The sequence below is a fragment of the Arachis ipaensis genome, chromosome B1, assembly GCF_059453495.1.
Source record: "Arachis ipaensis isolate K30076 ecotype BB chromosome B1, ASM5945349v1, whole genome shotgun sequence".
Lineage (NCBI taxonomy): Eukaryota > Viridiplantae > Streptophyta > Magnoliopsida > Fabales > Fabaceae > Arachis > Arachis ipaensis.
In genome coordinates this window covers 12104927-12121351 of record NC_142436.1, presented here as the reverse complement: position 1 = coordinate 12121351, position 16425 = coordinate 12104927, and the positions used below count along the sequence as shown (strand labels likewise).

Genomic DNA, 16425 nt, shown 5'->3' with positions numbered 1-16425 from the left:
TGAGGAGGCGGGCCTTGACTTGCCCCACCATCAGCCATGATTGTTGTCAGCTGGAACTGTCGAGGAATGGCGGCCCCTTCGACAATACATGAATTGAAAAGTATCTGTAAATATCATAGGCCGTCCATTTTGTTCCTTATGGAGACCAAAGCTAATAAATCAAGTTGTGATAAAATTAGGAGAAAGTTATGTTTTGATAACATGTTTTGTGTAGAATCACGGGAGCTATTCGGAGGACTTTGTATCTTTTGGAAGAGTAATGTAAATATTCATGTTTATAGTTGGTGTGATAATTTTATTAAAACTAGAGTTAGCTTGTCTTATTTGTTTGAGAAGGAAAGACAAGCTACAAATTGGATCCAATTTTAATTTTTAAATTTTTTTATTTTCATAAACAAAAATTGGAGGGTTGAACTCCAATGTCAAAATTTTTTTATTTTTTAAAAACGCAAATAGGACTATCCGACTTGTGATCTTTCTTTAAAAAATTACATAATATAAATTAGTGGATGCAAACTTTAGACACCACCGTATAACTAAAAAGAAAATTGGTGCCTCTAAATTTTTTAACTCAATCTTTGTTCTTCGTTTTTTTTGTGATACACACGATTACACGAACATGGGACATATTAAAAATAATAAGCGTTAGGTAATATGTATTTTAAGAATATATAGTAAAGTTAACAATAATTTTTATATAGAAATTGTATAAAGTTTAAATTTTTAATATTATGGATATTTATTTTTATTTTTATATTTTTTAAGTCAGAAGCTAAAATATGTATTTGCATTAAAAATATTTTTTATTTTTCTATAAAAAGTGTAAAGAAAAAAGAAAATTATTCTTAGTTTTTATTTATAGAACAAACTATAAGAAAAATAACCTAATATCTAAATTTGAATTGACTAAAAATGTTCCATAGTTTTTTGTACATCTCTTTGACAAGGAATTCTTGAATCTTAAAAACTATAAAATTTATTGACCTCAAGAGTACGACATATAGATATCAAATTATCTAAATTTAAAAAATTATATAGAGATGAATTTCAAAATTTGTAGAATGAAAATGCTTATTTAAGAAATATTTTACTTGCTCCCCAACCCATCAATAAAAAACATTCCATCCACTTCCTCTTCAATCAATTGCATTCATAATGCAATTGAAAGCTATTGATTAGTCATTAGTCTTTGTATGTATGGAATGTAGGTCTTCTTGAGGCACTTTAAGGAGCAATTTTTTTTGGATAACTCTATGTATCAAGTTGTAATAATTTTGTATTGATCTATATATTAACTTGATGTGTTGAATTTGATCATACTCGATATGAAACGCTTTAAAATATCCCAAAAATATAAAACATATTAATTTTTTTAGGTTAAAATTTGATCATACTAAAAATATGTTTGATATAAAAAAATAAACTATTTTGTATTGGTAATAGTTAGTGCTTTGAGTATAATAATACACTCTTGATGCAGGAAAAGAAAATTATTATTAAAAAGTCTGAAAATAATATACTTATTGTCATCTAATTTGATCGGAGAATAAAAAGGTAGAATTTAGATATTAAAATAATAGTCGTATAAAAAATTTCACTCCATGGTCAGTATTTTTTTTCTTCCTCTTCCTCTCTTTTATTTTTTTTTTTCAGTTTTTTTCCTTTTGTTTTTTCTCTTTTTGTTTATCTTCTTAAGAGGAATATATATATATATATATATATATATATATATTTTTTTTTTTTTTTTTTTTTTTTCTGTTTTTATCCAAAATAGATGGGTCATATAAAACACATTCATAACAGTAATATTGTAGTCACCAAAAAAAAACAGTAATATTGTTGAAAAAGTTTAACTGTTTAAGTTTTCTACATTTTATGGATACTAGAATGTAATCCGTGTGTGATGCCAAATAGGCAAATACTCTAGGAAACATGCAATATATCTCTAGAAGAAAAACAAGACTAAATTAAACTTAATCAACATTCAAGAAAATGAAGCAAAAACTACATGACTCGGTTAAGTGTCAAAGTTGTCAATTTTGATGGGAGTAATATCGTCGGCAACATTAAATTTCCCAATCAATCGCGCAAAGAAGACCATTTGTTGTTCAAGTGTAAACTTAATGCTCTCAGCCTGCATTGAACCCATTATTGATGCATATATTCACTGTTAGTGTTTCCTATATGACATTCATTTTTACAAGAAATATAACTAACTATATAGAAAAAAACTCACATGCAGTTATTTTTATGTAAAATTAATAGTTAAAAATATTAAATAATAATTTAGTCAAATATATCAAATTATCTAATAGCTTTTAACTATCAACTTTACATAAAGACAGTTGTATATAAATTTTTACCTAATTAAATTGCCATATAATGAAAACTAACATGCAGTTATCTTTCTGTAAAATTTATAGCCAATCTAACCGTTTCAGCTATCAATTTTACAGGAAAATAACTGCGTATGATTCTTCACTTGCGCATATATATACCTTTCGAAAACCATGTTGTTCTCCTTCATACTCAACAAGAGCCACGGGGAGACCTTTCTCTTTCAGTGCTTGGTAAATTTTTCGTGCTTGCTCAGGCTGCACAATCTGTGGTACATTGTAGAGACTCATCAAACTCATCTTTGTAGAACTTTTCAAATATATTTAGTTAGAATCATAATACCTTCTATGATCGGGTTATGTATACATAAAAATTAATTACTAAATTAGTCATTTGTATGGAGTATATGTTGAAATATAAAATACAAATTAAAAATAAGTTAAATAATATATATATTTATACATAAATACAACATACTTAATTTGATGGTTGATTTTTAGTGTGTATATAGCACTTTTATATTTCTTAATTAAAGTGAACAGTTTGAGAAAGTCAAAATCTGAGAGTTTACTTATCATTAAATTTATAATTTTTATCATATATGAGTTTTATTATTCTAATTCAAGAGTAATTTAAAATTTTACACTATTACTTTATCAATTTCTTTACTTCACGTGTGTTTGTTCCAATTTTTTTATATGCAACAAAAAATAAGTCACTACGTATTTGTGTATAAATACGTGCGGTGTTTAATTCATTTTTAATGTATATTTTATATTTTAACATGTATTCTACAGGAATAACTAATTTGATAACGGTTTTTGTTTACAGTAACATTGTTGTTTAAATCAACGTGAATTCTTAGTGGGTGGAAACTCAGGTGCAGTCGACTTCACGTGAAGTTGATACCTGAGAGTCGTTAAATGATTTGACTGATTTGACTAAATTTTCATCTAACGACTCTTAGGTATCAACTTCACGTGAAGTTGACTTCACCTGAGTTTTTACCTTAGTATATACTGAAACTCTCATTTTGGGGCTTCATTTCTTCCTTAATCGTATCTATAAACCAACCCAAATCTATTCCTAATAATCCTTCAAGTATAACCAAAAGGGACAATAATGATTTCAATGTCACTAACCTTGTCCTCCAATCCTTGGAATAAAATTATGGGACAAGAAAATTTGTCAACATGATTGATTGGAGATCTCTCAAAGCACTCCTTTTTTGTTCCTGAAATCAGTTATGACTTATGACATACAGTGAAAATAAAATGAAACTGAAGCAAAAGGTGATAATAACGAAAAAGAGCTATAATGATCATCAATGACTTACCAACAAGGTTATCATTGTAATGGGATTCAAATTTAAGAGATTCTTCACTCAGCATGTTCAAATCAGCTATCTGTTAGAGAAGCAAGTTGGACAATATTCACCTTCATCAAATGTTAGGAAAATAATATGCTATACTGTACTTGATATTGACCAAACTACTGAAAATGGTATATGTTTAAGTGTTTATTTTGGTGCCATTAATTTGATAGAATAAGATCTTTTTTTCAATGAAGAAAATTTTTTTTTATTTTTTTTACGTGTAGTAAAAATAAAAACACTAGAAAAATTAAAAAAAAAAGTCTTTTTTAAAAAGTTATAATTTACATTTTTTTTTTAAAAAAAATAATTTTCACATAACAAATAAACGAAAAAAATATTTTTATATTATACCCAAACATAATTGATAAATCTTTTTATATGAGATATCCAAATATAAAATTACTTTTATTTTTTAAAAAAATCTTTAAAAAAATCAAAAAAATATATTTTATCAGAAACTCACCCAAACAAGCCCTAAGTTTTATTTTATTTAAAAAAAAAAATCTTTTTAATTAACATATATATACATTTTATTTCTCCTGTAATTACTCAGGCATTCTTGATAAAGAAAAAATAAATGCCATTTATTTTTTGTTTTTCTTGCTATCTCTCAGTATCCCTCGACATGCACAAGGCTAGATTTGAAACATGATACTTGTTTAAGTAGACTAATGAATTAACCACAAAACTAACCCAACTTAGTTAAAATAAATGTCATTTTAAAACACCAAAGGTGAACTCATCATGACAATTCAAAAATCACATAAGCTCTATATTTCATGGTGATTTCTGGGAATAATGGAATTACTCATGGATAATAAAAGTAAAATCACAAGAATGAGGAAGAGGTACTCACACCGAACAAAGAAGCTCCAGCCTTAAAAGTATCCCTAAAAGCAAGCGCAGCTAAGGCAGTGTATCCACCAGCAGAGCACCCTGTTATGCAAAGACGCTCCCCATCTACCTTCCCCTTGTTCACCTGGAAACGTAAAACCATTACTTAAACCGCAAGCCTTCTCCTTTATGTCCTGAATAATTTGAGATAATGTTCACTTTGACTCCTTAAATAAGAGTTGATTGATAGTCTCTAACTTTATAAAGTGCTTAAAGCAGCATTTGTTTTTAGGGACTGAGACCAGAAGACTAAATCTCAGTCTCATATTTAGTGGTTAGAAACTAAAATTTTGATTTTGGGATACAAAATTTTAATCTCTTCAGTATTTTTAGATAGTGAAAACACAGAAAACTAAAATTTTTTAAAACAAAGACTAAAATTTTAATAATTTTTTTTTTAAAAATCCCCTCTTTTTTTAAATTAACAAAGATATTTAATTAGTTTTACTTATTTTATTTTTTTTATTTATCTCAAATCAAACAAAATATTGAGACATAATTCAATTATGTATATTTTACATCAAACACAATACATTTTAATCTCAGTCTCTCAATCTCTATCTTTTAATCTCTGTCGTTCCAATATAACGTGTAGTATATGTGGTACATTTTAATGGGGGTTGATATGGTTTACAAAGTTGGTTTATGCGACTTAATTGGTGTTCACCAATTTTGATTTAATCAAGTTCTATAGACTAATTTTAAACTTTATATTGAATAAAATTAAAAGATATTTGCGCCAAGCAACATTATAGCACCATAGTGGCATTTAGTTCATTATACTAACAGCTTGTGGGATAGAAATTTGGTCAAGAATTATCGGAGAAGAGATTTAGCTGGTTATTTTAGAAACATCAAAAATTACTTCATACGTCAATCTCGGAGATCAAAAGGTACATTAGCTCTAAACAATTGTATTAAATGATAAAGAAAAACAGTTAGTAATAATTACCAAATATTTAGCACAACTACAGCAGTCATTGACATCAACTATTCCCCACTGTCCCAAAAGCCGTTCTCTGTACTTCCTGCCATAACCTTCCGAAAAATTTTATAGTTAATAAAAGGTTTAATTACTCTATTAGTGATTATAGTTTCACCAAATTTGTAACTCAATTCCTATCATTTTTTTAATTGAGTCTCTACACTGTTTTTAATTTTGTAATTAGATCATTTTCGTGTTAAAAACGTTAAATTAACGGAATATTCCTTTAAAGATTTAATTAGTTCTAATTTTTTTACATTAACAAGGACCTAATTATAAAATTAAAACCCAATTGAAAGAAAAAAAAGTATATGGACTAATTACAAATTTCTAAAACTATAGGAATAAAAGAATAATTAAACCTTAATAAAAGTTAGTTCATCCTGTTCAAAGACATAGCATGCTACAACGGAGCAAAATGAATATAACCAAATTAAGAAGCATACCAGTGCTACCACCGTAGTTAACATCAGCAAATGCCCAACCTCTACTAGTCCAATATTGAATGTTCAAATCCAAAATTCCATGTGCTTGATAGGTTGGTCCTCCTGAAATATATTAAAACAAAATAGAAACAATATAAAAGTAGCTAATTAGCTCAATTATTAGCTAAGAGAAGCGAGTCAACCACACATAACCGGTTTCCAAAATTAACTATACCAAATAAGTACTCCACTTTCAATTGAAAAAAATTGATAAATTTAGTTGATTAACATTCAACTTTTATATACTTGAGACCCCTAATGTTATCACTTACTATTAAGCGTTCAAATTTTACCAAATAACAGTAGCACAAATGGTATGACATCTCTGAAATTGATAATATCATTTGGAAGATTATACTCTGAATTCAAAATACATTTATAACAAAATCTTAACAAAAAGAGCGATAAGACTCACTTCCTCAATTGAAAGTGCCAAAATAATGAGAGAAAAATAAATCTTAACAAACTTGTTGAACTAACTAACTAACCAACTCTATTGCCAACTCGCTGCTGTAGTTTCAGTTCCTTGATGGTCAAGTAACAATATGAGAAAGCGCTAATGTTAAGGAGACAAAAAAAAACCCAGAACTTACTTTATTTAGCATTTATTAATTATCGTAACAATTAATGAATGTTAAATAAGACAAGTTATGACTGTTTTTTACTAATTTTCTTTGGTTACCAAATATTTCCGTAACAACGACATAAAAAATCATACACGAATTTTGGTTGTGGAAGGGAATAGTAAATTGTAATATTGTTTAAGAATGTAAGGTCAAATGAAGTAGTTAAAATAATGGTGACCATTTTTTCTATAAGAAGATTTAGTGATTTACCATGGCTTTGCAGTAACAGAGGAGGCTTTTCTCCTTGATTAGGTTGGTAAAAAGGATTAGTTGGTTGATAGAAATATGCATAAGCATTTTGACAAGGAACCTCAGTTGGGAATTCAATCAGCTCTGGCTTACTGATATATGAACTATATTTTAAGCTATCAGGTGAGGAGGACCATATGATATTGAAGTTGACTACTTTTGATTTATCATCATCTAAAGTCACCTGAAGAGCAACACAGCTATATCAAATTTAAATTCTTACTTTTATTTATTCAATCAGCCACCAAATTAACCACCCATATAGAATACATATTAAAATACAAAACACATATTGAAAATGAATTAAACAATATCGATATTCATATACAAAGACTTAGTGACTAATTTGGTGGTTGATTTTTGGTGTGCACGTAACAATTTTTGTTATTTATTTTGAAATTTTGACTCACCTTGGCCACTGACGATGGATGAACTGGGGAAGCTCCCTCAACAAATAGGGAGTCATTACCAAATGTCTGCAATGGTATGGTTCCACAACTTAAATTTTGTCATTTTGAAGATATGCTACTTAATTAATTTACTAGTAATACTCTACAACAGGTTATAAGAAAGTTTTAGTTCAACACTTAGACTACGTTTGTTTTTTGGATTTGGATCCTCTAAAGTTTGAATTTCACTTTAGAGAGTAAAGTGTGATCTCTTACCATTGATTTCATAGGTGGGACCAATAATAAATATGAAAGAGAAACTATCCAAGGGGAGAAGATCACACTTTACTCTCTAAAGTGAAATTCAAACTTTAGAGGATCCAAATCCTTGTTTTTTAGAACAGGACAAGATAAGACACAAAGGACACAGAGACACAATTTTGTGTTCTTCTATTCTATTTGGTGATAAACTAAAACAAATTATGAAAACTCAATTTATTCTTATTTTTTTCATTTAAAAAATTTGAGAAAAAAATATAATTATGAAAAATTAACAAACGTAATAAAAGAAAAAATAAAAAATAATTCGTGTCCCTTGTTAGTGTCTCTGTGTCCTTCCTGTTAGGATAGACACAAAATACATTAATTCAGTGTCTCTGGACATAATGTCTTTGTTCATGTCTCATCTGTCAAACACGATTTTGTGTTTCTATGTCCTTGTCTCAGTGTTGTGTTTTTATAAACAAACGCAACTTTAAAGTCTCCAACAAATTCTAGTGGTCAAATTAGTGCTCAACTCTTTATTACTTTAAAGATTGATTTAGAATGTTATTCTTAATTTAACCAAAAATATAGAAGCAATAGTAAGTTTTGAAAGTTACAATGTTGTCTATATTAGTGAAAGGAATATGAAGCAAAGTTAGTTTTGAGCCCTGCGCATCATCAATCATTCCAAGATAAGACCGCCCTTGCTGCCTGAAAATACAATCGAAAAAAGTAATATCTCAAATCAGACTCTAAATTATTTTTTTATATTTATTCAATAGAAAAGACCAAGGAGAAAGCTTTGCAGATACAAGAGTTATTAGAATGACCTGTAACTACAAATGATTTTGTTTCTCTGGTTATGACTTGGAACAAATTCATAGGAGTTGAAACCAAAAATCCACGATGGCCTTGTAAACTCAGCATCCAAAGAATAAACAGGCACCACCTTATTCTCACTTTCAATCTATAACAAATTAATGTTAGAAAAATAATAACTTTTATGTGGTAGTTACTTGAAAGTAATCAACACACACGTCAGGAAAAAATTCCTATGAACTAACATATATTAACATAGGGACGGTATTATCTCTCCTCTAATGGCTATGCAGAATAGTTACATGAATTTACCAATTGTATCGATTTGCGCATACCAATTCACAATTTTTCCACGTACTGGAATTAATATGTCTAATTTTTATGTAAAATATTTTGTGTATTGTGAACTGCGTAACTCGTACCCATTCCCATAGCAGAATGTATTACATAACTATCGGTAAAAGGAGAGTGTCGAGGCCTATTCTGTCAGATTTAGGACTATTTTTTTTTTCTCCACTACATTTTTTTAGAAGACTTTCGATACTCATTAAATACATCTAATTATAAAGTCGAACCATCAGCTTTGATACTACTTATTGGCCAAAGCTAGGAGTTTTAACTACCGCAGAAACATCAAGAAGGTACACACTAAAATTCAAATCAGAGCAAACAAGATGAAAACTCAGAAGACATTATGTTTAAATCAAAACGTTAAGATATTAAGATAAATGTCATTCATCTAATATACATTTCACTTTTTTTTATTCTTTAATATATGAAATTAATTTAAATTGTGAAAATGTGTAAAAGCTATTCTAGTAAAAAAAAATAGTCTACTTTAGTGTGAAAATGAATCCTCTCAATTTTTTTTCCACTCCTCCTGTAATGTAGATGACATTAGTCTCTTAGTTTGTAGCTATCAACCATTTTCTACTGTGTGATTTATTTATTTATTTTTGGATGGATGAAAATGAAAGCATTCAACTATAAATAAGAGCAAAAATATTATTTTATACACTAAAATCATATATGTATAGTTTAATTTATTTTTAAAGTATATTTTATATTTTAATATATATTATACTGTGGTGACTAATTTTGGTGTAAAAATCATTTCCTTATTCTATATCATTATTTACCGTGCAAACATTAGAGACTTTCTTTATGTTCTTTGAAAATTTTCTCCTTGTATACAACAAGAGAGAAATTGTAATTCTTAAAGAAAGTTATTTAGTTATTTCATCTTTGCTATTATGTAAAATTCCCATTTTCTCATTTCTACGTCATAATTTTGGTATCTAAAACAATGCAAGATAAGCGAAGAGAAGCACAATAATTAGATTTAATTATGTTGTTTTTATGTTATTCAGCAAGTCTTGATTGGTTTTTATGAACTTTTAAAATTGCTTCTTCTCTTCTTAGAACCTCCTTTTACATACCAAAAAAATTAACAAACTTTATCTCATCAAATTAATGCAAATAATTTTTTATGGGCAACCAATACGTGAAATGCACACATGTGATGTATAGAAAGTGTATCTCATTGATGTGGCTATTCACAAATCACAAATCCAATCATTCGATTAGTTTAAAAAACATTTAAAATTTTTTATAATACTGAAACCAAACCCTCTAATTTTTAATTTTAGAAATTAAAATATTTTTAAAGTTGAAATCAGCCTCTCCGATTTTACTTTTCATATAATTAAAAATTTTAAAACATAAAAATCGGACCATTGAATTTATGATTTCAAATAATTTAATAATTTAAATTGAAATCAAACCTTTCGGTTTTTGGTTTCAAAAATAAAAAAAAATAAATTAAAATCGTACTTTCTCATTTTTTTTTTCTAAACAGTCCCACACATTTTGGAGAGAAAACAAAAAAGATAGTATATTTAAAAATATCACGTTTTAAATCCATATTAAAATCTTTTAGCCTCAAATTCAGATGATATAAATACTAAATAGGTTATATAACCTTAATTTCATGTAAAAAATATGATGCTGCTAAGTGAACTGACTTTTACTAACCAAACATAATTGAATTCCCAAAAACATGACCTTACGCATGAATTTATAATCATGCGTAGAACTTGTTTTTTATTAAAAATATATATGCTGATGAATATAGCAAGCATTTATCGAACATAAGCAACTAATGGCTTACAAAACAATTAAGATGGAGAAAAAAATTTACCCATCTATGGAGATTCCAGAAACCATTTTTCCTGTCGGTGATGAAAAAAAGCTGGCCTGCATGTTAAAGTTTCCAACAATAATTGAAACCAAGATATGCCTCAAATTAAATGGTTAGTAAACTTTGAATCATAACCTTCAAAACAACAAAGAACAATAAGATATACTCCAAAAGCATGATCCCAACAGTAAACTTATAAGAGTTTCACATAATAAAACATTATTAGATCATAAAATTAACACTCCAAAATGTGACTAGATGACTTGAGAATATTAAGAAAACATATCTTCAACATTAATTTATTGGACCACTTAATTTGATCTTCTAATTTCAATTATCCAAAATGATAGTCTAAATTGTGTTAAATTTTAGAGATCATTTTAGATCCAATAAATTCACAGGTTCAAACTCTGACATAAGTTACAAATGTAATTATCAGTGTTAAATTGTGTGCACTAAATGCTTTTGAATATAGTTATTCCACAAATTTACATACTATTAGGGGACCATTTAGGTTCTGTTGGCGACTCCACGAGCAAAGGATCATCCCCGGCAACACACATTCGCTTGTAGATCTCTCTGCATGGAACATTATTAAGGTTATTAAACCACGAGAAAGTTTATGGGACTAGTATTTTTATTAAAACCTTACCAGCACTTAACCGGCAAAAGAAAAGTAGTAATTTCACACTATTAGATGTAATCTCATACCATTAAAAATATTAATCCATGCAATTAATTTTTTTAAAAAAAATAAAACATGCAGATCAGATCTTCTAGAGTTGTCTTCTTCAACCTCATATCATTCTCCTTTCAATCTCATAAGCAAAAAAGATTAGTCGAAAACTCGCATCTAATTGTCTTTATGTAACGTTGATAAATAAATCATAAGGTGACAATTTAGTTAAAAATGTCAAATCATTTAACAATTTTTAACTATCAGTTTTACATAAAGACAATTACACGAGTCCCCACCAAATAAAATTCATTAATTTTTTTTTAAAAGGAAAAAATCATAACTTACAAGAATTATTGAGCAACATATATTAATAACAAATAGATAAAAAATGGATGTTTAATTTGCAATATTTATATATAGATAAAAATGCACTGATTATCATGTATCCCACACACAACAATAAGAAGCTTACTTAGTTTTTACAACACAACTAACAATAATGAAGTTCTGTATTGTATTTGCTTACCCATTTTCAGAAATATATCCAACCCAAAGTTCTGATTTGTCCCATGGCATGTTGGGATGGCTCCACTGAATCCATGCTATTCTTTCACTTTTAGGATCAAGACGTGGGAAGGCATAAAAGTCACTCCCCTCAACTAGAACTTTGGGTTCTAAACATCATCACATACACATAATCCAGTCAGAAATAATACTGCAATTTTTTATGTTTGACAAATTAAATACTTATTTATTTGAAATATTAATATATATTAAAAAAATATAATGATGAATTATTTTAGAGTACTTTATAATTTCAAAACATTATAATCAATAAATGAAGTATTTCATAAAGATACATCATATATGATATATTCCCTCGTTTATTACAAAAAAAAAAAAAAGTATCTTGTTCGATATGTTAAATCGTATTTTTAGATTTAAATTCTCGTCTTGTTTTTTTAAAGTTAGGAATGAGACTCAAACTCGAAATTTTTAGATGAGGATGGAAAGACTATGTGATTTGTGTTATAACTTGTTGGCTGAATCTACATCTTTTTTATTATAGAAAAAAAAAGTATAAAATCAATCATAATCTATTAGTTAAAAGTTGTGTGAAAGTCATCTTCAAAATATAAAATGATATAAAGGTTCAAATTTTCACTATAATTATTTTGGAATTAAAAGCTAAAAACTTGCACGAGTATGATTCAACATTTCAACCCGAGTAAACTAAAAGATAATAAACAGTTAAAAAAAAATTGAATTATAGGAAATTAGGAATGGATCCCCAAAATAATTAAACCTAAAATCAATGCTAAAATAATGGGAACTCTCACCCTGAACATGCTTGCTATCAAGTGCTATGGACACAATTGTTGCAGGTGGATTAAGACTGCTCTCTCGTCGATCTACCAACACAGTTATATAATTATGAAAAAAATAAAATTAATCAAGTAAGAAGTAACAAGTAAAAGAAGGAAAAAAAAAGTAAAAGAAGGAAAAACCACACCCTTTAATACTCAAATAAAACAAATTTCATCACCCCAAGAACTATTTTATCAAAAAAAAAAAAAAATTTGTTGTTACCAAAAATAACAATAAATTATCCAGCAAAACAAAACACTGAAAATGAAACTTTCTAAAAAGCAATACCTTCCCTTACACTGATAAAGCGGTTAAAGCGTGGATCCAATATTCCATCTGCATAGCTGACTAAGGCTCCATCATAACTTGGAGTGAGAGGTATAGGAGGCAAATCTGCTAGGTAGTCATTATATAAACCAATAAATTAAAATCTTAGCATTAAAGAATAAAATTTCTTCACTAAACTTTTGAGAGACAATGTTCCAAGATTGGTACCAGTTCATTCAATCATTCATTGGGGCATTTTGTAATGATTGTGGCCGAGTTATGGACTAACATGCTCCCTAAGTAGAGACTTTATTTTTATTTATTTAATTACAATCGTTAATCAAACTTCTCTTCGTATTACTTGGACTAAAAGACTCTTCTTTTTTTATTTTTATTGTACCTTAAATGGATATATCTCTAATATGTTTTTATATGCAAGAGTTTCTTTTAGATTTATATGAATGTTTTTGTATAATTTTTTTTTCTTTTTTTTATTTACTTTATGTGTAAAATTTTTTTGTCAACAAGTATCGGATTTTAGACTTTTAAGATTTCATTATATGGAATTAGAATTTTTTTAAAAACTAATTTAAGTATTTTCTCAAGTTTTAAATTTTTAATCAATAACCGGTCTAATTTTTATAATTAATTAAATATTTGACCTTATTTTAGTTAAATGATAAAAGTTTTAACATTTTTAGATTAATTGAAAAATAATTAATGAACGATGAATCTTAAAACATATTTTCTCTTTAATAATAGTAAAAACTCACATGTGATTGTTATGTGATTGTTATCATGCAAAGGTAATAGTTGAAAACTATTGTATGTCAGACATATCAAATTATTTAGCGATTTTTAGTCGTTAACTCCACGTAAAGAGAATTGTAGTGAATTTTTATCTTTAATAATACATGATATAATAGTATTGAGGATTTGAGGACAATAATGTAATGGTCACCTGAAGCAGTGAGGGATTGCATATAGAATCTTTGATCCTTGTAGTTTGCAAAAAAGACGAGATCCCCGGAAACAGTGAAAGCACCACCTCCATACTCTTGGGCGAGTGTCCTTACTCCAAACTCTTTGGGAGTCACGTCCACTGCCGCCCCTTCCGGATTTTCCGACTCAACAACAAGAACCTCCCGTCTGAAAAATACAATGAATCACCAAGTGAACCAAACTAATTATGATTTTTTGCTTCGATAAAAGAAGAAAAAAGAAAAAATTGTAAATTCAAAAATTTATTCCTAGAAGTTTTACATAGAATACTACATTCTTCAACAAATTTTTATTTTCTAGGAGTTTTTAAAAAAATTATTACTGTGATTAGATAAATTGGTTTTTTTATTATCCTAAAAATAACTAATCTGTCTTATATTAATATTTTTAAGACATTATTTTATAATAAAATTTATTAAAAATTTATTTGTATTACATACATATTAAAAATTTGATTTAAAGTGATAGATAAATCAATTTATCCGATGAGAAATTTTCGAAAATTTTTAACAAATAAAAATTTATTAAAAACCAAAATGTACAATCTAAAATTTATTAAGTATCAATTTTGATGTTTATGAAAAACAATATATTAAATAAAATAATTAATTATATTATATATACATCAAAATTAGCACAAAAATCAACCAATCATATAAATTAAGATATAAGTTAAAATATGAAATACTTATTAAAATGTATAAAACTGCACATGTATTATATATACATACACAAATATTCATAAATAATTTAGTAATTGACTTTTATTCACATATAATATTTTTATAAAATAAAATAATGATATTTTATTTTGTACATTTAAGTGGATTAATAAAAAATCACAGTTAATCAATGTGGTTTCAAAATTAATATAAGTTTCATTTTGCTTCCTAAAACAGATATATACAAATATCAGACTAATCAGAGTTAGTCTTTCTAAGATTTCTTTTACTAACTCCGCAAATATATACTTCTATATGGCTCATAAATTTACACACTTACACATACAAGACAGCTCATTTGATCAAAAATGTTATTTATACACTAAGATTCTTTTTGCCATCTCTAGATCTCACTTCCATAGCAAAAAAATTAGCCTCAAACTGTATGTAACCAGTTTATTGAGGAGGTGATAATGTATTTCTATTTCTATGTATATAATTTTTATTTAAAGTATATATCTTGAGGAAAAATGGTTGAAGAATGATCAAAATTATAATAGAGTTAAAGTTTACCCTCCTTCAGTGGGACGCGATTCAAGCCAAACGAGGCGGCCACGGCCGTCGACAGCGGTGCCGCCGAGCATCTTAGAGGCGCCGGAGACAGCATCAGCGGTGATGGGTGATTTCCAGGAACCATAGGGAGCCGTTGTTCTATTGAAGTTAGATGTTGCCATTGCCTTCTTTTGGTGACTACGTCTGGTAATTAATTAGTGGAGAAAACTTTAAAGGGAGAGAGATAATTATACACATGTATTATATATAATTATTTTGTACTTAGAAATTTTTTATGTATTAAAATCAAATCTATCTTATAAATAAGAAATTTTAAAAAAATTAATTATATTAAATTTATTTTAAAATACATTTTTTTCTTTTCTCTTTTTCTCTCACTCTTTTAACAGATAACCCTTTATCATCTAAATTCTTATTTTATATACTGCTGATTATTTTATTACCTAATACTTACAGCTGTGTTGGTTTAGTTTTTTAGAATAAACTAGTAATACTAATTAGTCCCGAGAAGATAACATACATGCATCATCATTATCTGGTCTCTTGTCATTGTTATCTTAGTAGAAGGGAAGAATTTTTTACATCTGTATTTATGTGTTGTCAACAACACAAGTTACCAAGTGTTCAGACACCGAGAGAAAATGTGAAAATAATGTCTGTCGCTATTTAGGTAAGTTGCTGAGTTCTTCACTTCATTGGATCTTTAGTGCACCTCCAACGGACCGGTTCCTATTTAATTTTTTTTTTAACAATTGGAGGAACCAATTTAAAAGTGTGTATGGTCATAATTTTTTACGGTGATTAAAAAGAGTCTATGATTACAATTTTTTGAAAAAGTGGTCTAAAAAAGTCTATGATCATAATTTTGGGATGACCTAAAAGTGTCTATAGTCACAATTTTTTACAATGATAAAAAATGATCTATAATCACGATTTTTTGAAAAAATGGCCTAAAAAAATTTATGATTACAGTTTTGGAACGTGATCTAAAAAGATCTATGGTCACAGTTTTAATTATTTGAGTTTTAATTAATTAATATTTTTATGTATTTTTTATTATTTTAAATATTTTTTCTTTTTAAAATTAAAAAATTTTAATAATTAAAAACTAATAATAATTTTATATAATTTACTTTAAATATTAAAATTTTAAATCTAATTTTATAAATATAAAATTAGGTTGAATACTAAATTAAAAAATAATTTAAAACTTATTAAAATGATTGTAGAATATTAAAATGAAAGATTCAT

General features: G+C 27.4%; 1 protein-coding gene across 1 annotated transcript; it reads right to left on the bottom strand.

Moving 5' to 3' along the window:
- Window positions 1-1836: 1836 nt before the first annotated feature.
- On the bottom strand, window positions 1837-15565 carry LOC107625088 (peptidase uncH). The gene is made up of 18 exons (XM_016327660.3): window positions 15175-15565; window positions 13899-14086; window positions 12959-13063; window positions 12643-12714; window positions 11829-11976; window positions 11120-11202; window positions 10624-10679; window positions 8435-8571; window positions 8222-8315; window positions 7362-7427; window positions 6913-7135; window positions 6038-6139; window positions 5559-5644; window positions 4569-4691; window positions 3674-3743; window positions 3480-3571; window positions 2499-2603; window positions 1837-2134 (listed from the first exon to the last, which is right to left on the bottom strand). The coding sequence occupies exons 1-18, from the start codon at window positions 15333-15335 to the stop codon at window positions 2018-2020; spliced, it is 2028 nt and encodes a 675-aa protein (XP_016183146.1). The 5' UTR covers window positions 15336-15565; the 3' UTR covers window positions 1837-2017.
- Window positions 15566-16425: the final 860 nt, after the last annotated feature.